Source organism: Canis lupus, chromosome 14 (genome assembly GCF_048164855.1).
Source record: "Canis lupus baileyi chromosome 14, mCanLup2.hap1, whole genome shotgun sequence".
NCBI lineage: Eukaryota > Metazoa > Chordata > Mammalia > Carnivora > Canidae > Canis > Canis lupus.
This window is the reverse complement of record NC_132851.1, coordinates 45887696-45909408: the sequence shown is the minus strand read 5'-3', so window position 1 is coordinate 45909408 and position 21713 is coordinate 45887696. Positions and strand designations below refer to the sequence as shown.

At 34.8% G+C, this 21713-nt stretch overlaps 1 protein-coding gene and 1 long non-coding RNA gene across 3 annotated transcripts in view; one reads left to right on the top strand and one right to left on the bottom strand.

Annotated features, from left to right (window-relative positions):
* LOC140604055 (uncharacterized) overlaps window positions 1-21713 on the bottom strand; it is a 64429-nt gene that overhangs the window by 21722 nt on the left and 20994 nt on the right. The window lies entirely within an intron of this gene.
* NFXL1 (nuclear transcription factor, X-box binding like 1) overlaps window positions 1-21713 on the top strand; it is a 71336-nt gene that overhangs the window by 34875 nt on the left and 14748 nt on the right. For both annotated transcript variants that reach the window (XM_072774968.1, XM_072774966.1), the window contains exons 16-19: window positions 4832-4853; window positions 5473-5613; window positions 11586-11752; window positions 20145-20214. In XM_072774968.1, coding sequence (XP_072631069.1) covers window positions 4832-4853; window positions 5473-5613; window positions 11586-11752; window positions 20145-20214 — 400 coding nt within the window. The remainder of the gene's footprint in view (window positions 1-4831; window positions 4854-5472; window positions 5614-11585; window positions 11753-20144; window positions 20215-21713) is intronic.

Below are 21713 nucleotides of genomic sequence, written 5' to 3'. Positions count from 1 at the left end.
ACTGGCATACGGATAGATATATAGATCAAGGGAATAGAATCAAGAGTCTGGCCATAAACATAGGAATTTATTTCTAATCAGTTTTTGATAAGGATACTAAGACACTTATTTAAATGGAAAGACATCACATGTTTGTAGATGGGAAGACTTAATATTGTTAAGGGCACTACTACCCGAAATGATCTACAAATTGAACATACTCTGTCAAAATTACAGTTGCCTTTTTTGCAGAAATTGTCACCAAAATTCATATGGAAATGTGAAGGACCCAAAATAGCCAAACAGTCTTGAGAACAAACAACAAAGTTAGAAGACTCACACTTCCTAATTTTAAACTTACAAAACGATAGCAGTCAAGAATCTGTGGTATTGGTGTAAGGAGAGACATATTGATCAATGGAATAGAATTGAGGGTCCAGAAAGAAACTCATATGTTTGTAGTCAATTGATTTTTTTTTTTTTAAGATTTTATTTATTCATGAGAGACACAGAGAGGCAGAGACACACAGGCAGAGGGAGAAGCAGGCTCCTCACAGGGAGCCTGATGCGGGACTCAGTCACGGGACCGGGATCACGCCCTGAGCCAAAGGCAGACGCTCGACTAACTTGAGCCACCCAGGTGTCCCATCAATTGACTTTTGATTAGAGTGTCAAAACAATTCAGTGGGAGGAAGAATGTTTTATGTCAGCACATGGTGCTGAGAGAACTGGATATTCACATGGGAAAAAAAATGTAATTGGGCCTCTACTTCACAACATATATAAATATTAACTCAAAATGGATCAGAGATCTTAAAGTAAGAGCTATTAAATAAACTCCTACAAGAAAAGATAGGTATAACTCTTTCTGTCCTTGGGTTAGGCAGTGGTTTGTTACATATGATACCTAAAGCATAAGCAACAAAAGTCAACGGAGGTTATTAAGCACAATTTCTTGATTGTGCTTCAGGAAACAATAAAAAAATTGAAAAGACAACCCACAGAATGGGAGAAAAAGTTTGCAAATCATATATCCCATAAGAATGATTATCCAGAATATATAAAGAATTCTTAAACTGAGAAGCAAAAAGACAATACAATTTAAAAATGGGCAAAATCTTTGAATAGACATTCCTCTGGAGAGTATCTTACAGATGGCCAGTAAACATGTGAAAAGATGCTTAAGTAATTGTTAGGGAAATGCGATTAAAACCACATTAAGATGCCATTTTACACTTAGTAGGAAAGCTAAAATAAGACAAATGTTGGTGAAGATCGCGAGTAGTTGGAACCATTGTACGTGGCTGATGGGAATGTAAAATGGTGCAGCTACTTTGGAAAGCAGTTTGGTAGTTTCTCAGGAAACTAAACTTGGAGTTACCAATTTTACTCTTAGGTATACACTGAGAATTAAAAGTACATGTTCACAAAAAAACTTGGACATGAATGTTACAATAATAGGAGCATTATTATTAATAGCCAGAAAGTGGAAACAGATATCTATCGACTGATGAGTGAATAAACAAAATGTGGTATAGCCATGTAATAGAGTATCATTCAGCTATAAAAATGCATGAATTACTGATACATACTATAGCATGAATATCTTTGAAAACAGTAGTTTAAGTGAAAGAGGCTGGACATAAAAGTTCACATAATATTCTATTTATATGAAATGTTCAAAATAGGCAAATCTATAGAGGCAGAGAGCATATCAGTGGCTGCCAGGGGCTGTGGAGTGACTTCTAATCTTTACAGGGTTTCTCTGTTGCTTATGAAAATATGCTCAATGCTGCTGATGGTTACATAACCTTGTGAATGTACTAGAAACCACTAAAATGTATTTTTCTTTAGGATATTTATTTATTTATTTATTTATTTATGAGAGAGCGTGCGAGTACAAGCAGTGGGGAGAGGTAGAGGAAGAATCAGACTCCCTTGCTGAGCCTGGAGCCTGATGTGGGACCCTATCCCAGGACCCTGAGATCATAACCTGAGCTGAAGATATTAATTGACCGAAGTAGCCAGGTGCCCTGAGTTGTATTTTTTGAAAGTATAAATTTTATGGTATGTGAGTTTTATTTCAGTTTTTAAAAGGAGGCAAACCCATATAAAGATCCTTCTAATTCTGATATAAAGATTTTTCAGTGGCATATATAAGATCATAAAGTATATGTTAAAATTATTACTTGTCACATGAGCTATCTATGTAGTAGAATTTCTTAGAGTAGAATGTTCATGTCCTCTTGTCCCATTTTTAAACATAACATGACTTTTAATGATAATTTGGTCACATGGTGATAAGAATTCTGAATATACGTGCTGTATCATTTATGGTGCCTTTGGTTTCAAGTTATAAAGAACCTAAATAAAAAGGGACATACTAACTTTTATGCCCTGCACAATTAGACGGGAGATAGAGCAGCTCTGTGGTTAGTTAAGCTGGTTAATGCAGTGATCATCACAGGCCCACATTCTGTCTATTTTATCCTCAGTGTGTCATCTTTGACCTCAGGCTGTTTGGCTTTCTGATCAACTTCCCATCCAGATAGGAAGTTTCCATAGAGAAAAACAGAAACTGTTTATGCCTTCTGTTGTCATCATCTTTTTTTAAAGAGTGAGAAGCCTTTTCCAGAAGCCCCATAGCAAAGCTCCTTTCACATTTCATTGGCCAGAATAGGATCACAAGACAATTTCTAAACCAGTCCCTGGAAAGGGATGCAAAATGTTTATTTATTTATTTTTTTAGTTTTTTTAGATAAACTTTATCTTTTTTGATATATATATATATTAATTTTTTTAAATAGACTTTATCTTTTTTCAATAATTTTCAGTTTTATAGAAAAATTACACAGAAAGTACAGAGTTCCCATTTGATCCTGCCACACATAGTTTCTCTTGTTATTAAGATTTTGTATTACCGTGATACATTTTTTTTTTTTTTTTTTTTTACAGTTGAGGAACTGATAATATTATAAACTACAGTCCATGGTTTACATTAGGGTTTACTTTTTGTGTTGGATGGTTCTATGAATTTTGATAAGTGCATGATCTCATGTATCCACTATCCACCAGTACTATAGCAACCAGAGTAGTTTCGCTGCCCAAAAAATGTCCTATGCTTGTTCATCCCTCACTTCCTCTCCCTGAAGCCACTGGTTACCACTGACCTTTTTAAAGTCTCTATAGTTTTGCCTTTCCCAGAATGTCCTATAGTTGTAATCATATAGTTTATAGGCTTTTCAGCATATTTCATGTAGCAATATGCATTTAAATTTCCTCTGTGTCTTTTTATGTCTTGGTAGCTCATTTTTTTAAATTACTGAATAATATTCCATTGTATGAATGTGCCACAGATTGTTTATTCATTCACCTATTGAAGGACATTTTAGTTGCTTCCAAATTTTGAAAGTTATGAAGAAAACTGCTATAAATATTCATGTGTAGATTTTGCCGGATCATATGGCAAGCCTGGTTTAGCTTTGTAAGACACTGCCAAACCATCTAACCAAGTGGCTCTACCATGTTGAAGTCTCACCAGCAGTGAGAAAGCCCGTTACCCGGTATTCTTGCCAGCATATGCTACTGTCCGTGTTTTGGGTTTTAGTCATTCTAATAGGTGTGCAGTGGCACCTCATTTTAATTGACAGTTTCTAACAGCATATGATGTTCAGCATCTTTTCATATGTTTATTTGCTGCCTGTATGTCTTCTTTGGAAGGTGAGGTGTGTGTTCTCCAAATCCCGACCATTTTTTAATTGGGTTGTTTGCTTTCTTATTGAGTTTTAAGATTTTTTTTTACATTTTGGATATAAGCCCTTTACTAGATAAATGTTTTCCAAATACTTTCTGCCATTTTGTGGGTTTTAAGTGTTTTCATTTAAACTGTCATTTAAGTGTTCTTCACAAGGCAGATGTTTTGGTTTAATAAAGTCTAGTTTAACCATTTTCTTTTGAAGATCATGCTTTTCGTGTGTCTAAAAAGTCATCATTAAATCCAAGTTACCTAGATTTTCTCCTTTGTTTATAGTTTCACACTTCACATTTTGGTCTGTGATCCATTTTGAGTTACCTGTTGTGAAAGGTGTTAGCCCTGTTGGGATTTTTTTTCTAGGTCAATGTCTTTATCCCAGCACTAACTGTTTGTTGAAAAGATTATCCCTTTTCAGTTGCCTTTTTCCTTTGTCAGAGATCATTTGACTATTTTTGGGTAGGTCTGTTTCTGGGCTGTTCTGTTTCATCAATCTGTTCTCTTAGCGTACCATGCTGTCTTAATCACTGTAGCTTCATAGTTTAAGTTGCATAGTGTCAGTATCGTGTTGTTCTTCAGTACTGTATTGGCTATCCTGGGTTTTTTGTTTTTCCGCATAGACTTTAAAATCAGTTTGTTGGTGTCCACTATTAATAAATTGCTGGGATTTTGATTGGAATTATGTTGAATCTAGTTGAAGTTGGGAAAGAAGCAACATTTTAACAATATTTGCACCTTCCTAACAGTGAGCATGGGATATCTCATCATTTATTTAAATTGTCTTTGATTTCTGTCTTTTGCCCATATAGATCACTTACATATTTTGCTAGATTTGTATCTATTTCATTTATTGTGCTAATATAAATGATAGTATGTTTCAAATTCCAATTGTTCATTGCTGGTATATAGGACAGCAGTAGGTTTTTGTATGTTAACTTGGTATCCTGCAACTTTTCTATTATCACTGTTATTTCCTCATGTGTTTTTTATTCCTAATAATACTAGTAGGCTTAGCACCTTTGCTTCAGATAGTCTTTTTGAAGAATTTGAAATGTTTTCTACTTATTTATTTATTTATTTATTTATTTACTTATTTTGCAGAGAATGTCTTGGGAAGCATGAGGTGAGTCATAGGTACAAGTTTTAAGTGAAGCTTATAATCTATACCCCTTCTATATGAGGATTATTAGAAATGACAAAGTCAAGGTATTGTTTTTTTAAGTGCTCTCTAAAAAAGTACAAGAGTTTATCTGCAATTTTTTTTTTAAAGATTTACTTCTTTTTAGAAAGCACACATGCATGTGTGCACATGGAGGAAGGGGCAGAGAGAGAGGGAGACAAGTAGACTCCCCACTCAGTGGGGAACCTGACACAGGGCTTGATCCCAAGAGCATGAGATCATGACCTGGGCTGAAATCAAAAGTCGGACGCTCCTGACTGATCCACGCAGGTGCCCCATGCTGATTTTAAAATATTTTGTAGTTTTGGGAATTAGCCTATGTATATGTGGTCACTGTCACATCTTTATATTGAATTTCCCTTTTAGGAATGGAGTATTTTGCTTTGACATTCATTTTTTGGACTTTTTGATAGGTTACTTTGATTTTGATAATAACTATTATTAATGAAACTGTGGTAGACCTTTATGAAACTTGTTCTCAAGTGATAACAGAGTCATTTCAGAAATATGGGTCCAGAAACTTTTGTGTGTGCTGCTAATCTTTTTTTTTTTTTTTTTATAGGTAAGTCCACTACCATGCCATGCTGTAGGACCCTACTCTTGTAAGAGAGTATGTGGACGAGCCCTAGATTGTCAGAATCATACGTGTATGAAAGAATGCCACAAAGTAACTGAAATTGATGCCTGCATTGGCAAAAACAAGGTAATATCCTAAGGTTGAATGTATATATACTTCTAGTATGCTTGAAACATTTTTTTGAATAATTATGCCATAAATACTTTTCCATTTTGTTAGAACTTTTTTCTCTTTCTTGCCTTCATCCCTTCTTTCTTGCTATTCTTAATACAACCAACTTTAACGGCTTGATGTATATATGTATCTTTGTGCTAGCTTATGATAATAAGTCTTTTAATGTTCTCTTTACATTCTGTACCTGTGTTAATACATAGGCTTTGACTTTATGATAAAAGTATTGAAGTTAGGGGAGATCCCTGGGTGGGTCGGAGGTTGAGCCTCTGGCTTTGGCTCAGGGCATGATCCCAGAGCTCTGGGAACGAGTCCCACATCGGGCTCCCTGCATGGAGCCTGCTTCTCCCTCTGCATCTCTCATGAATAAATAAATAAAATCTTAAAAAAGTATAGAAGCTATGTGTCTATTTAGATAAAAGGTAGCAATATCACTTCTATTTTTGTCCATTTATATCTCTTAGTTTAGGCTAGAGTGTTCTCAGCAACTTTTTATGCCTAATATGTATGATAGGCAGTGTTCACAATTTTAATATTCCTAATCATTCTTTGGAAATAAAGTAATTGGCATCACAGATAGGGCATGTGTGTGTGAAATTCACTAAAAGCATTTTACAAAGCATATGAGAAGTCAACCATTGAAAGATCTCTAAAATTACCATTTTACAAGGAAAAATAAATTTAGCTAATCAAATTTTAAATGATACTAAATTTTATTTTTAAACATTTAAATTCATCAACAAATAAAAATCTAAAACAACAAAATTATTTTCAGTGGCAATAAAATACACAGGATTCCTATTAAAACAGAGATCCTGTTCTCAATTTTCTAGGCCATATGAAAGGTGCTGACCAAGATAATATAGGCAGAAATGTTTTCATCTCCAAGAATAGTCAGGAAAATCTTTATCATTAACTACTGCGCTCTTTCTCTACTTTTGTGATTGAGGAGGTTGTGTGTTCCGTGTGATATAGATAAAAGTTAAAATCACCCAGCGTCCCAGAATAATTGATTTGCCAGAGTTCCCTGCCAGCCTACATTTGACATGATGTGTGAATAAAAATAAATTTTTGTTATATAAACAATCATGTATTTTTAAAATATTTAATGTTTTTTGGTAAACTTCCACTCTTTAGGGAGTCAGAATACTATTAGCAAGTGTGTTTAATGAGGAATAAGCCAAAAATTTTAAGATTCATTTTACTAAACGGCATTAAATTTACAGATGCTTAAGTTTTAATATGAATTATATGTTATTGAAAATTTCACTTGTATTGTTATTTTTTTGGTCTTTGATTTGGTGATTGTAAAGCATGATAACGTAAGTATTCCTAGTATCATTCTTGCTCTTATGCAGACAGGTAAATGTATTGCTTATAATTTCTTCATCCACCTGTGCTTTGATCCTTAATAAAAACATACTCATGATAAAATGAAAAATATTGGAATTACAAAATCATAGTAAAGTAATTACAATTCAAAATCACTTTAACTAGATAGAGTATAGCTACTATATGGCTTTCCTCCTCTGGATTTTAGAATATGAAGTGAGTTGGAAAAAAACACATTTTGAGGGACGCCTGGGTGGCTCAGTAGTTAAGCGTCTGCCGTCAGCTGAGGGCGTGATCCTGGAGTCCCAGGATTGAGTCCCACATCAGGCTCCCTGCATGGAGCCTGCTTCTCCCTCTGCCTGTGTCCCTGCCTCTCTTTCTCTGTGTCTCTCATGAATAAATAAAATCTTAAAACAAAACAAAAAATACTCATTTTAAGAGCTGATAGGGTACTGAATGGGGAATTATCTTGGATAATCCCAGCATTGCTTCATGGACAGTGGCTGTGGTAAAATATGGGTTATAAGTTATGTGCAATTCTTCTTAATTTAACTACAAGTCCATCTTTATCTTCCACTCAAGGAAGGCCACTGCAGTGCAAGTGAGTGAAAACTACATTATTTGGAGGATAACTTTGCAATCAGTTTAATTTATATATTAAAAGTGAAATAATTCATAAACTCTTCAAAATCAGTTTCTTACTGTAACGTCTCAATTGAGACCCACTGGAAAAGATCTCCTTGTATGTCTCTCTTGACCCAAATGGCTATGGAACTATTAATCCAGTTCCTACCTTAAATCCTAGCACAGAGCCTACAACAGAGCAGGTATTTAAAAGTGCTTATTGAATTGACTGGATTCAAAACTCTTTTGCTTCATATCTCTGTTCTGGTCTCTTTCCCTAGCCTAACTGGCAAATCTCAGTTCAGTCAAGGCTTTTTTTTTTGCAGGCAATGCCTCTGCTTGCTACCATTAGCAACAAATATATCCCTGTTGTCTAATTCATTTGGCTCGAGTAAGTGGAAAGCTGTTAACTGGGGATAGGTGTGAGGCTGATGGCAGATGAAGTGTTTTTCCCCAGCAAACCTGGGGACAGTTATTTTTTGAGTCACTGAAAGAAGAAATAATGAAGACAGTCTTTTCTCTTTGGGAAAAATCTATACCAAAAATAAATGAGAGGAAAAGAAAATATATGTACATAATCACACATAGACACATATATTTCTTATATAATTATGTTTGTGACAGACCCTTGCCACGCAGTGTTGTCCGTAGACCAGCAGCATGGGCATCACCTGGAATCTTGTTGAAAATGCAAAATCTCAGGCCCTGCTTCAGTATTTTAACATTTGCCAAGTAATTGATCATGCATAAAAATGTTTGAGAATCACTGTTAAAGGCAGTGTGTGATGTGTGATGTTTCATTGATTAAAAAAAATATTGGGGGGCAGCCCGGGTGGCTCAGCGGTTTAGCGCCGCCTTCGGCCCAGGGTGTGATCCTGGAGACCCAGGATCGAGTCCCACGTCGGGCTTTCTGCATGGAGCCTGCTTCTCCCTCTGCCTGTCTCTCTGCCCCCACCCCCTCTCTGTATCTTTCATGAATAAATAAATAAAATCTTTTTAAAAAATTGGTATAATCATCAAACTTGCTAAGAGTTTGGTACTTAATTGTTCCAGCCATTAAAAACAAAGAGTAATTTTGTAATGTGCTAGAGGTACTAATTATTGTTAGTATGACAATCTTATTACAGTATGTAAATGTTGAACACCTTGAATTTGTAACGTATCAAATATATTTTAATGAAACAGGGAAAAAATATTACTATCAAGATTTATTTTCCAATTTGTAATAGTAATCCAAATGCTTATTCTGCTTTCTTTCTCATCATCTCATTGATTATAATAAGAATTGCTGCCCTCCCTGAATTTCCAGATGTCAGATAAATCAGAAACTCATTTTAAAGTTGATATGGGGACACTTAGGTGGCTCAATCAGTTAAGTATCTGCCTTCAGCTCAGGTCATGGTCTTGGGGTCCTGGGATTGAGTCCTGCGTTGGGCTCCCTGCTCAGCGGGGAGTCTGCTTCTCCCTCTGTCCCCCTTGCTTGTGCATGTGCTCACTTCACACTCTCTCTCTCAAATAAAATCTTTTAAAAAAAAAAAAGCTGACTTGACTAATCGGAGAATTATTGTGCATTATCCCAATATTATTCCCTAGGTTAGAATTTCTGGTTTTTCTTTTTTAAAGGAGAACTGTATAAGATATTTGACAGCTAGGCTTGCTATATTTCTGAATTAAGATAGTTTCTTCTAGAAGATAGAACTTGATATTATAAGTGATCCAGAAATATAGCTTAGCAGTACAAATTAGTGATTTTTTTTTCCCATAATTAGAAGGAAGGAACCTCCTCTCATCATATAATTTTTTTGCAGATAGGGAAAGTGAAGATTGTCAGGTGACTTGTTTGTGGTCAGGTAACAGGACAGTAGTAATCAGAAAGTAGTATCCCTGATGTCTTAACTCCCAGCCCACTATGTTCTATTCATGTTATTTAAATGAAAAATTATTGTAGGTGTACCACATAGCCAGGAAAAAGAACAAGCGAAATAGACTGTGTGTGTCATCTTTTTTTATGTTTGCATGTTTTGAGATTCATTGCCTATTTTTCTCCTGGTCTTTCCCATTTCAGAAAATTGTATTACCAGTTTTACCCAGTTCTGCAGATCAAAGGCAGGAATGTTGCTTAATTTCTTTCTACATTGTCCTTGTCCTTGTCTCACAACATGTCTTGTCAGATTTATCTTCCAAGTACATCCCCGAATCTGACCATTTAGTATAACCTCTACCACTAATGTCCTCATCCAAGCCACTAGCATTTTTCTTCCCTAGAGGTGTCTGTACTATTCTCTCAGTCAGCCTCTCTACTCCCACCTTTGTCGTACTGCATCACCTAGGTTAATCTTTTAAAGATGTAAGTAAAAAAAAAAAAGTTGTAGTCAAGTGTGTCATCTCCCTGCTCAAAACCCATCAGTAGGGATCCCTGGGTGGCGCAGCGGTTTAGCGCCTGCCTTTGGCCCAGGGCGCGATCCTGGAGACCCGGGATCGAATCCCACGTCGGGCTTCCGGTGCATGGAGCCTGCTTCTCCCTCTGCCTATGTCTCTGCCTCTCTGTGTGTGTGTGTGTGTGTCACTATCATAAATAAATAAATTAAAAAAAAAAAACCATCAGTAGCTTTCAGTTACTCTCAGGATAAAATCCAAATGGTCTTATGGTGGCCTATAAGACTTCATAATGATCTAACTTCTGACTACATTTCCTACCTCTTCACTCATCACTCACTTGCTCACTTCTCCTTCTTGCTATTTCTTGAATGTTCCAAATTTGTTCTGTGTTAGAGCCTTTGCACTTAGTGATCTTTTCTCTGGAACTCTGCATTCTTATGGCTCTTTCCCTTATTTATTCTGTTCAAACATGAACTTTATCAGTAGGCTTTCTTCTTACTGCTTCTGTTACTCCTTCTTAACCTTCTGTATCTTTATTCAGAGTATTTATGAAGACAACTATTATGTTCTTTACCTCCCCCACTTAAATTTATATTTCTTAGGTCAGGGATCTTTCCCATTTTGTATATTCCCGGTGTGTGAATAATTTCTGTCATAAGATGCTGAATAAGTTACAATAAATTAATATACTTTTAAAAATAAAAAATAGAAATTATTTATAGAAGAATGTTTCATAACTGAAACACTTTTTCTTTTTAATCTACATTGTTAAAAATATCTTAGATTTTAACTGACATAATCACTCTTGTAATCATGGCTATACTTAGGAATGATAAAAATTTCAAACTTTAAGACTTGGTATTGATGTCTGTAGCTCTCTTTATCTCATATATGACATGTGAAAATAAATAATATCCTGCAATAACAGTTTTTAACCTTCTTTAGTAGGTAGATGGTATTTAAATTGTTAAATTACTAGAGCAGAGAGGTGCCTTGTTGAATTACGTTGAAGTACATTTACTTGTAAATGTAATGTGATTTTAGTTCATCCAAGTGCATTAAAACATAAACTGGTCATTCTCCTCCCACCCCCACCTCCATGAATGTTTCTCTTTGACAAGATGAGAGCAGTATCTCCAGAACATTGAATGCTTTGGGAATGTTTATGTATTAACAGAGTGTTGATTTCTTTAGTTTGATGGTGATCATGTTTGTTGGGTGGAAATGAATTAATAATGTTTTCTTTTTTCCTGCTACTGACTATTCTCCAGGAAGTAATTTACATTTTTAGTAGGAATACTTCATATAATCAAGTACAATTTCAAGATGAGGCAGTTTGATTTAACGAGGTTTGTAGACAGAAATCTTTGTGACTAGTGGTCATATTGATAATCTTGCTGTTCTTCATTGTGAATATGTATTTTTTTCATTTTGAATATTTTTAAGGTGAAAGCATACACCATTTTATTAACTGTATTCCTAAGAGATACAAAAGTACTTCCTTTTAATGGGATATATAAATTTTATAATTTTAATATGTAGAAATGTTAGACTTCTTTACTTAGGTGATTTATTTCCTTACTACCTATCAGGCTAGCCCAGAATGCCTTCAGTGTGAAGAAGGGTGCTCTAAATCACGTCCTCTGGGTTGTCCCCATCCATGTGTTTTGCCATGTCACCCTGGAGAATGTCCTCCTTGTGTTCAGATGCTTAGAATAAAATGTCACTGCAAGATCACAAGCCTATATGTGGAATGTAGGTAAGTGGACTAGAGAAATATTCTTGTTTTACTATAATAATTATTTTTAACCAGTATCTTTTTGTAATTTAGAACCCTATAAAATGTACTTTAAGGAACATTACTCAGTGTCACCCATAGGTGTTAGAAGCCTAGATTTTTCAGTAGAGACCTGAAGAAAGAAATGTAGAATACTTCACCGTCTAGATACTTACCCCTGATTTCAAAGACAGTTATGCTTTCTTTCCATTTGGGGATTCTGGTTAAGATTTTTTAAGGAAAAAAATTGGATCACTGCTTTAAAAAATATAGAAACATTCCTATAGTAGAGTGCTCAAATAACAGTGTCAAACTAGAATTTTGTTGGATAAAAAGTTGATGTACACATAGCTACCAAGGCATAATTTTTTTCCTTTTTTTACAAATGTATCTGTTATGGCTATGACTTTTTTAAGTTTAAATTCAATTAGCCAACATACAGTACATCATGAGTTTTAGATGTAGTGTTCAATAATTTATCAGTTGTGTATAATACCCAGTGCTCATCACATCATGCACCCTCCTTAATGCCCATCACCCAGTTACCCCATCCTCCCACCCATCTTTCCTCCAGTGACCCTGTTTGTTTCCTATAGTTAAGAGTATCTCATGGTTTTTCTCCCTTTCTGATGACTTACCATTCAGTTATGACTTCTGTATTTCCTTTACCTAAAAAAAAAATCTGCACTTAATAAAATACATGTTTTTGCTTGTAGATTATGTGTGTGTGTGTGGGGGGGGAGGATTGCCTTTTTTTTCTACTTAATCATAATCTAACATAATTTACTGACTTGTTTAGCTCTTTTCACCCAAGTTTGTAATGTGGGCTCTTTGTTAAGTATATTTTACTCAGGTTAAATTGGGGAATATGACTTTGTTTCTGATTTTTTTAACATAAGTACTTTTTGAAAAATGCCAGTTAATATTAACTTAAATGTGTTTTTGTGACTGTAAGCTCATGTCTTGTTAAATTGGAAAAGTCAGATTTTATTATTAAATATTATTTTGTTGAAATTTTAAGAATAAAATATTACTTTAGCATTAGAAGTTTTGTAGAGAGAATGAAGAGAGCAATTTTGCTGTATTAATGAGTGATACTGAGGAAAGAGCTTTTCTTTGGTCTTGCAGGACCTAAATTTTTCTTTCTTGCTTCTTTTTCCCTTTGTCATGTAGTCTCCAGAGGGTGACTTTACCTTTTTACCTTCTTGTTCAGAGTGTTATCCTTCCAAGATTGGCTCCTTAATTCTTGTGCACTTTTTAAAGTTTCTTCCCATAGTTAGTGCTCTGACCTACCAAGACTTTTTCACATTTAGGGTGGACTTTCTCTTTCTCTTGTGTGATGTTAGCTCAGTTGTGTGTTCTCTTTTCTGCTCAGTTTTTCCAGAACACTACTAGTTTTCTGAAATGATTTGCTGAGGGAGCTTGAAAAATAGTTCTGTTATGAATTGGTATTTATTTTTCAACTTACAGGTAATTTTGAACTTTGTAGAAATTTGCATCTTCTAATTATGTGGAGGTTATGGGATTTGAGTGATTTTATTATTAATGAGCTGAATGATTTTAGGGGAAAATGTGTAGATATATTTGGATTGAGGTGGTTTCCATTACTATAGCTGTCTGGAGTTCCTTTTTCCTTTCCTTGAATACATATTTGAAGTGTATGTTTTTTAGCAGAATACACTTTCTTTTGAAGTATACATGGAACATTCTTCAGAATAGATCACATATTAGGTTACAAAAGAGGCCTCAACAAATGTAAAAAGATTAAAGTTATATTCTGATCACAACACTGAAACTAGAAGTCAACCACAGGAAAAAATGTGGAAAAACCACAAATACGTGGAGATTAAAGAACATGCTACTAAACAATGAATGGGTCAACCAGGAAGCCAAAGAAGAAATTAAAAACAAAAAAAATACATGGAAACAAATGAAAACAAAAGCACAGTGGTCCAAAACCTTTGGGATACAGTGAAAGTGATCCTAAGAGGGAAGTATATAGCAGTACAGGCCTACCTCAAGAAGCAAGAAAAATCTCAAAAAAACTAACTTTGTACCTAAAGAACTAGAAAAAGAACAGCAAATGAAGCCTAAAACCAGCAGAAGAAAGGAAATCATAGGTTAGATTAGAAATAAATGATATAGAAAATTAAAAAAAATAGAACAGATCAATGAAACAAGGAGCTAGTTCTTTGAAAAGAAATTAGTAAAACTGATAAACCTTCAGCCAGACTTGTCAAAAAGAAAAGAAAAAGGACCCAAATAAATAAAATCACAAATGAGGAAGAATAATAACCTACATCACAGAAATACAAACAATTAGAGTATTATGAAGAACTGTATGCCAACAAATTGAGCAAACTAGAAGAAATGGATACATTCTTAGAAACATAAATTACCAAAACAGAAACAGGAAGAAATAGAAAACTTGAACATTGGTAACTAGCAAAGAAATTGAATCAGTAATAAAAAAAAAAAAAAAAAAAACTCCCAACAGACAAAAAGTCTAGGACCAGATGGCTTCAGAGGAGAGTTCTACCAAACATTTAGAGAGAAGAGTTAATAACTATTCTTCTCCCAAACTGTTCCAAAAAATAGAAAAGGAAGGAAAACTTTTAAATTCGTTCTGAGGCTAGCATTACCCTGATATCAAAACCAGATAAAGATACCATTAAAAAAGAGAACTATGGGCCAATATTCCTGATGAACAGAGATGCAGAAATTCTCAATAAAGTACTAGCAAACCAACATTAAAAGAAAAAATCATTCACTGTGACCAAGTGGGATTAATTCCTGGGCAGCAATCGTCGTTTCAGTATTCACAAATGTGATACACCACATTAATAAAAGAAAGGATAAGAACTGTATGATCCTTTCAATAGATGCAAAAGAAGCATTTGACAAAGTACAATATCCATTCATAATAAGAACCCTCAATAAAGTAAGACTTAGAGGGAACACACCTCAATATGCTAAAGGCCATATCTGAAAAACCCACAGTTAATATCATCCTCAGTAGGGAAAAACTGAGAGCTTTTCCTTTACGGTCAGGAACAAGACAGGAATGTCCATTCTCCTCACTTTTATTCAAAATAGTACTAGAACTTCTAGTCACATCAGTCAGACAACAAAAAGAAATAAAAGAAAGAAGAAGCATCCAGGCTGGCAGGGAAGAAGTCAAACTTTCACTATTTGCAGATGGCATGATACTCTATAGAGAAAACCTGAAAGACTCTGCCCCAAAACTGATAGAACTGTAAAAGAATTCAGTAAGGCAGCAGGATACAAAATCAATGTACAGAAACCTGTTCGCATTTCTGTATACCCCTGATGGTGTAGCAAAAAGAGAAATCGAGGAATCAATCCCCTTTACAATTACAAGATACCTAGGAATAAACCTAACCAAAGAGGTGAAAGACCTGTACTCTGAAAACTATAAAACACTGATGAAAGAAATTGAAGAGGACAGAAAGAAGTGGAAAGACATCCCATGCTGATGGATTGGAAGAAAAAATATTGTTAAAATGCCTGTATAACCCAAAGCAGTCTACACATTTAATGCAATCCCTATCAAAATGCCACCAGCATTTTTCACAGAACAAACCATCCTAAAATTCGTATGGAACTACAAAAGACCTCCAATAGCCAAAGCAACCTTGAAAAAGAACAGCAAAGCTGGAGGAACCCCAATTCCAGACTTCAAGTTATATTACAAAACTGTAGTGATCAAGACTGTAAGGTACTGGCACAAAAATAGACACATAGATCAATGGAACAGAGTAGAAAACCCAGAAATGAACTTATAACTGAATGATCAAGTAATAGTCGACAAAGCAGGAAAGAACATCCAATGGGAAAAAGTCTCTCCAACAAATGGTGTTGGGAAAACTGTACAGCAACATGCAAAAGAATGAAACTGGACCTCTTCCTCATGCCATTCACACAAAAAAATTCAAAATGAATGAAAGACCTAAATGTGAGACAGGAAACCATTAAAATCTTAGGAGATTACAGTAACAACTTTGACATTGGCAGTAGCAACTAATTACTAGATAGTCTCCTGAGGCAAGGGAAACAAACGCAAACATAAACTATTGGGACTTCATCAAAATAAAAAGTTCTGTGCAGCAAAGGAATAATCAACAAAACTAAAACACAGCCAATGGAATGGGAGAAAAGATTTGCAAATGACAGCTGATAAAATGTTAGGATCCAAAATATATGGAGAACTTGTAAAACTCAATATCCAAAAACTGGATAATTGAATTAAAAAATGAAGCAAAGACATGAATAAATATTTTTTCGAAGAAGAGCTACAGAAAAGCATGTTAAAAGATGCTCAGTATCACTCATTATCCAGGAGAGGCATTCCAAACTATATTACCATCACTCTAGTGAGCTATCGCCTCACACCTGTCAGAATGGCTAAACTCAACAACATAAGAAACAACAGGTATTGTAAGGATATGAAATAAGTCAATCGGAGAAGGGCAGACATTATATGGTCTCATTCATTTGGGGAATATAAATAATAGTGAAAGGGAATAGAAGGGAAGGGAGAAGAAATGGGTGGGAAATGTTAGAAAGGGAGACAGAACATGAAGACTCCTAACTCTGGGAAGAAAACTGGGGGTGGTGGAAGGGGAGGAGGGCGGGGGGTGGGGGTGAATAGGTGACGAGCACTGAGGGGGGCACTTGACGGGATGAGCACTGGGTGTTATTCTGTATGTTGGCAAATTGAACACCAATAAAAAATACATTTATTATTAAAAAAAAAGAAAAAGAAAGGGGAACCCTTCTGCACTGTTGGTGGGAATGCAGGCTGGTGCAGCCACTGTGGTAAACAGTGTGGAGGTTACTCAAAACACTAAAGATAGAACTACCCTAAGATCCAGCAATTGCACTACTAGGTATTTACCCAAGGAATACAACAATGCTAATTTGAAGGCATACATGCACCCTGATGTTTACAGCAGCATTATCTACAATAGCCAGATTATGGAATCAGCCCAAATATCCATCATCTGATGAATGAATGAAGAAGATGTGGGGTGTGTGTGTATATATAGAGAATGGAATATTACCACAAAAAAGAAAGAATTCTTACCATTTGCAATGACATGGATGGAGGTAGAGAGTGTTATGCAAAGTGAAATAAGCCCAAGAATGACAAATACCATGGATTTCATTTATATGTGGAATTTAAGATACAAAACAACAAAGGGGGGAAAAAGAGCAAATAGTAAATCAAGAAACAGACTCTTAACTATAGAGAACAAACTGATGGTTACTAAAGGGACATGGGTGGGAGGATGGGTGAAATAGATGATGGGGATTAAGGATGGCACTTGTGGTGATGAGCACTTCCATGTGTTGTATGGAAGTGTCGAATTACTATATTGTACACTTGAAACTAGTATTACACTGTATGTTAACTAATTGGAATTTAAAAACTTTAAAAAATCACAATGACCTACAACTGCGTACCTGTTAGCATGGCTAAAATTGAAAAGACAAAAAGACAAAAGACTGACAGTATTAAGTATTGGAGAGGATATGGAAGTATTGGAACTCATACACTGCTAATAAGAATGTAAAATGATACAAACACTTTGGGGAAAGGTTTGGTAGTTTCTTAAAAAGTTAAACATCTGCCTGCCATATGATACAACCATTCTATTCCTAGGTACTTAACCAAGAGAAATGAAATGTATGTCCCTACAAAGATTATGTACATGAATGTTCATAATATTTTATATGTAGTAACCTAAAACTGGAAACAATCCAAATGTCCAGCAACAGGTGAATAAGCAAATGGTAGATTTCTATACATTAGAATAAATAAAGCAGTAAAAATAAACTATTGTTATTTACAATGTCATGAATGAACCTCAAAATGTGAAATCTCAAGGTAAATGAAAGAAGCTGAACAAAAAAGTCTCATGCTCTATGATTTGGTTATGTAAAATTCTTGAAAATGGAAGCTAATCTATACAAGAAGTATGTATATCTATACATATCAGTGGTTGCCTGTCAGGTGATGGGCAGTATAAAGAGATTCCTAAGGGACACAGGAAACTTTTGAGAGTGATGGGTAATGACCATGATCTTGATTGTGGTGATGGTTTCATGGGAGTAAACCTATGTCAAGCCTTACCACATTTTCTTTTCTTTTTTTTTTTTTTTTAGATTTTATTTATTTATTCATGAGAATATACACAGAGAGGAGAGAGAGGCAGAGACACAGGCAGAGGGAGAAGCAGGCTCCATGCAGGGAGCCTGACGTGGGACTCCATCCAGGGTCTCCGGGATCACACCCCGGGCTGCAGGCGGCGCTAAACCACTGAGCCACCAGGGCTGCCCCTTACCACATTTTCTTACCACATTTTAAACATGTACATTGTTGTGTTCTGCATTATACCTTAATAAATCTGTTTTTAAAAGCACCTTCAAACATGAGGTGTATGTTTTTATAGAGACTTCTTCAAGACTCAGTATTCATTATGATAATTTCATTTACTTTCAATTCAGTGAATTATTTCATGTTATCTTTTTTTTTTTTTTTTTTTTTTTAGTCCTTTTCTGCTTCATGTAATTTCTTCTGTAGAAATTAGATATATAAGATACAGGTGTTGAAAAATTAGTTTACCTAATTATAAAGTGATAGGAACAAAATGATACTAAGTCTTAAATTCAGAGGTGAGCACCTTGTCAGAATGAAAGTATACAGCTTTTTGTAGAGCCAGTATAAAGAGTTTGCAAATTATTAAACTTTTGCTGAGAAAATTGCATGTGTTACCTTGAGTACATTTATGCTAACTTATATGTATACTTAAGATAATAGTTTTGATATTAATTAGACTAAACTTGTAGTTTATTTTGGCAATTATGTCTAATAAAAGAAAATAAGAAAAGCAGGAAAAGAAAGAAAAGGAGAAGAAAGGTGATGGGAAGAGAAAAGTAACCTATATGGGATAGGGATTTTAAGAGTGTCACTAGTTATTGACTTATGCAGTGTCTGTTGTGGTTATATTCAACTATCTATGAGAAAGTTTTATTCTTTAGTGTTTGTGACTTTTCCTGAGTTACCCATGAAGCCAAATATAAAAGCACACAGATTGATATAAAATGATCAGATCTAAAGGGAGTCAGTTTCTAACATTAGTAGATAACTTACAAAAGCAGCTTAAGAAGCTTTCCGAAAATAAGCTTACTAAATTCTTCAATTTGAAGTAGTTTTTGTTGTTGTTGTTGTTGTTGTTCTTTAAGAAACAAAACAAGCATAGGGAAAAAAAGGGAGAGGTAAACCAAGAAGAGATTCTTAACTACAGAGAGCAAACTGATGGTCACCAGGGGGGCGGTTTGTGGGGGGGGATGGGTGATATAGGTGATGAGGATTAAGGAGGGCATTTGCAATGAGCACAGAGTATGGTATGAAAGTGTTGAATCACCTGAAACTGATTATACACCTGAAACTGATACTACAATTTATGTAACTAATTAGAATTTAAGTAAAAACTTAAAGCATTTTCTCAGTGTTTGTTTTTAAGTAATATATTGAGCAATTAGTTTTTGTTTTTTGTTTTTTTTTTTTTGAGCCATTAGTTTTTAATCCTTTATGTAGAAGCTTTAGAAGGTGATAGCTATGAATAATGATTGCTCTACCAGGAAAGGTAATAGCAACTTTTTTAAAAAAGATTTTACCCAGGGGTAGCCCGGGTGGCTCAGCGGTTTAGCGCTGCCTTCAGCCCAGGGCCTGATCTTGGAGACCCGGGATCAAATCCCATGTCAGGCTCCCTGAATGAAGCCTGCTTCTCCCTCTGCCTGTGTCTCTGTCTCTTGTGAATAAGTAAATAAAATCTTTAAAAAAAAAAAAAAAAAAGATTTTACCCATTTATTTGAGTGTGTAAGCACAAGCAGGGGAAGGGGCAGAGGGAGAGAGAGAATTTCAAGCAGACTCCAGGGTGAGTGTGGAGTGATGTGTGATTCCCTTACCCAGAGATCATGACCTGAGGCAAAATCAAGAGTCAGATGCTTAAGGGACTGAGCCACCGAGGTGCCCAGTAATAGCAGAACTATTAAAGAAAAGGCCAGGCACAGATGATATTTTGTGTGTGTTATATACTTTCTTTTTGCACTGATTACTCTTTTGGTATTTGATTTGTTGATAATAGATGAAGGGCTGGAAGGTTTCAGTTATCAGAAGGTAAATAATTTGAGGACAATTGTTACAGATGATACACAATTAAAATCTTTTTCAAGAAGAAATGAATAGCTTAATGGATATGTTTGAAATTGTGAGTTATTTTTTTAGAAATTGTGCTATAAAATGGACTTTGGTTTGAATGTCATCAAAACTTCCTCTTATTTTTAGAAAAATAACCACAGCTGATGAAAATGAAAAGAACCTCCTTAGTTGTTGCAAAAATCAGTGTCCTAAAGAGGTAAGCTTTAATAGAATCTTTTAAGTTGTATTTCTTGGGCATTGTTCCTCTTGGATTTTCTCTTTTCTTGTTGGTCATCTTATTTCAGGTCTTTTCTGAGCCTGCTAGAAATGTGGGTCCAGAAAGGAAAATGTGATCGATGTCTGTAAAAAATATAATACATACTAACTGTGGATGCACATCTCTCTTTCTGAAATTTTGGGGTATTAGAACTAGGAATAATCCTTTGAAGGTTTTTTAAAAGCAATTTTAAAGATAGCTTATATACTTTATATGATAAAGTATTGACCTAATGTTTACCCTTCTTCCAACCCCTTCAAATGTAAATAGATGGAGAACTATGTGGATCATAGGCAGTTTAACAGTAGATCCATAGTAGGTTATTTAAAAAGCAGATATGTGTGTGTGTGTGTGTGTGTGTGTGTGTCTGAACTTTAAAGTTCATTATTATCTTGAATTGATTAATATAAAGCACTTACATAGACAGTTTTATTTTTAAAGATTCTGATGCTTGTATATGCATTTGTATTCATACTGAAAGTATGAAAATAGTGTAGGAAAAATTGCTCAGAGTCTAAATGTAAAAACTCACCAGTGATTTATCTTGATGATAATTTGAGAAACCATAGTGGTCCCTCTGTAGTTGGTCAGTTTAAAAATCAGAGTATTCCCTCTTTTGTTGTTGGAGGTAGGACAGTGAGTTATTTGATTTGGTTGGACATTTATAAAGGAATCCTTTTGACTTACAGATGTACTAATAGTACAACTTTTATTCTAATTCTTTGTCTTTATGCACTTATCTGTTTTCTCATCCTCTTTAGAGTCAGGAGAGATGACAAAGCCTTAAATATAGTAGTCATTCTCTTTGATTAAATAAAAACAAATTAATGCATGATATGCCTTTTTGCTAACAATATTTCCTTTTAACTAAAACTTTGGATGCCGTTTTGGATTCCTGTTTAAGAACTTTTGGAAATTGAACTTGGGTATATTAAAAGTTAAGTAAGATTATAAGAAGGGAGACCATTTCAAGCAATAAATGATTGTTTTAATAACCTTGTCTTTGTTATGTAAGTGAAACTAAGGGTGTTAGGATATTTCAAATTTAATTTTTGGATTTCTTCAAATCCTGACTTTTTCCTTGTTAAAATAAATTTTCTTCTGTCCAGATTCAGATTCCAGGTAATAAGTGGTTGAGAATGCTTTATTTTTAATCTGATCCAGTAACTTGATATGAGATTGTAGTTAGAAATAACAAAAGTAAAATTAGGGATTGCTAATTTGTAGTTTAGCATTTCCTTGGTGGCTGTGATTGAGTTGTGATAATGGTACAACATTTGGTGGGACTAGATGAGCGATCACTGTTTATTTAAAAATTTGTTTTCCATGCTCGTGATTTTTGGATTCTAGGCCATTCTCGAGCCCCTAATATTGCTAGAATCTCCTTGGGCTCTCTTGAAAAATATAGCCCTAGTTTGCGAATGATCCAAGTAACTGTT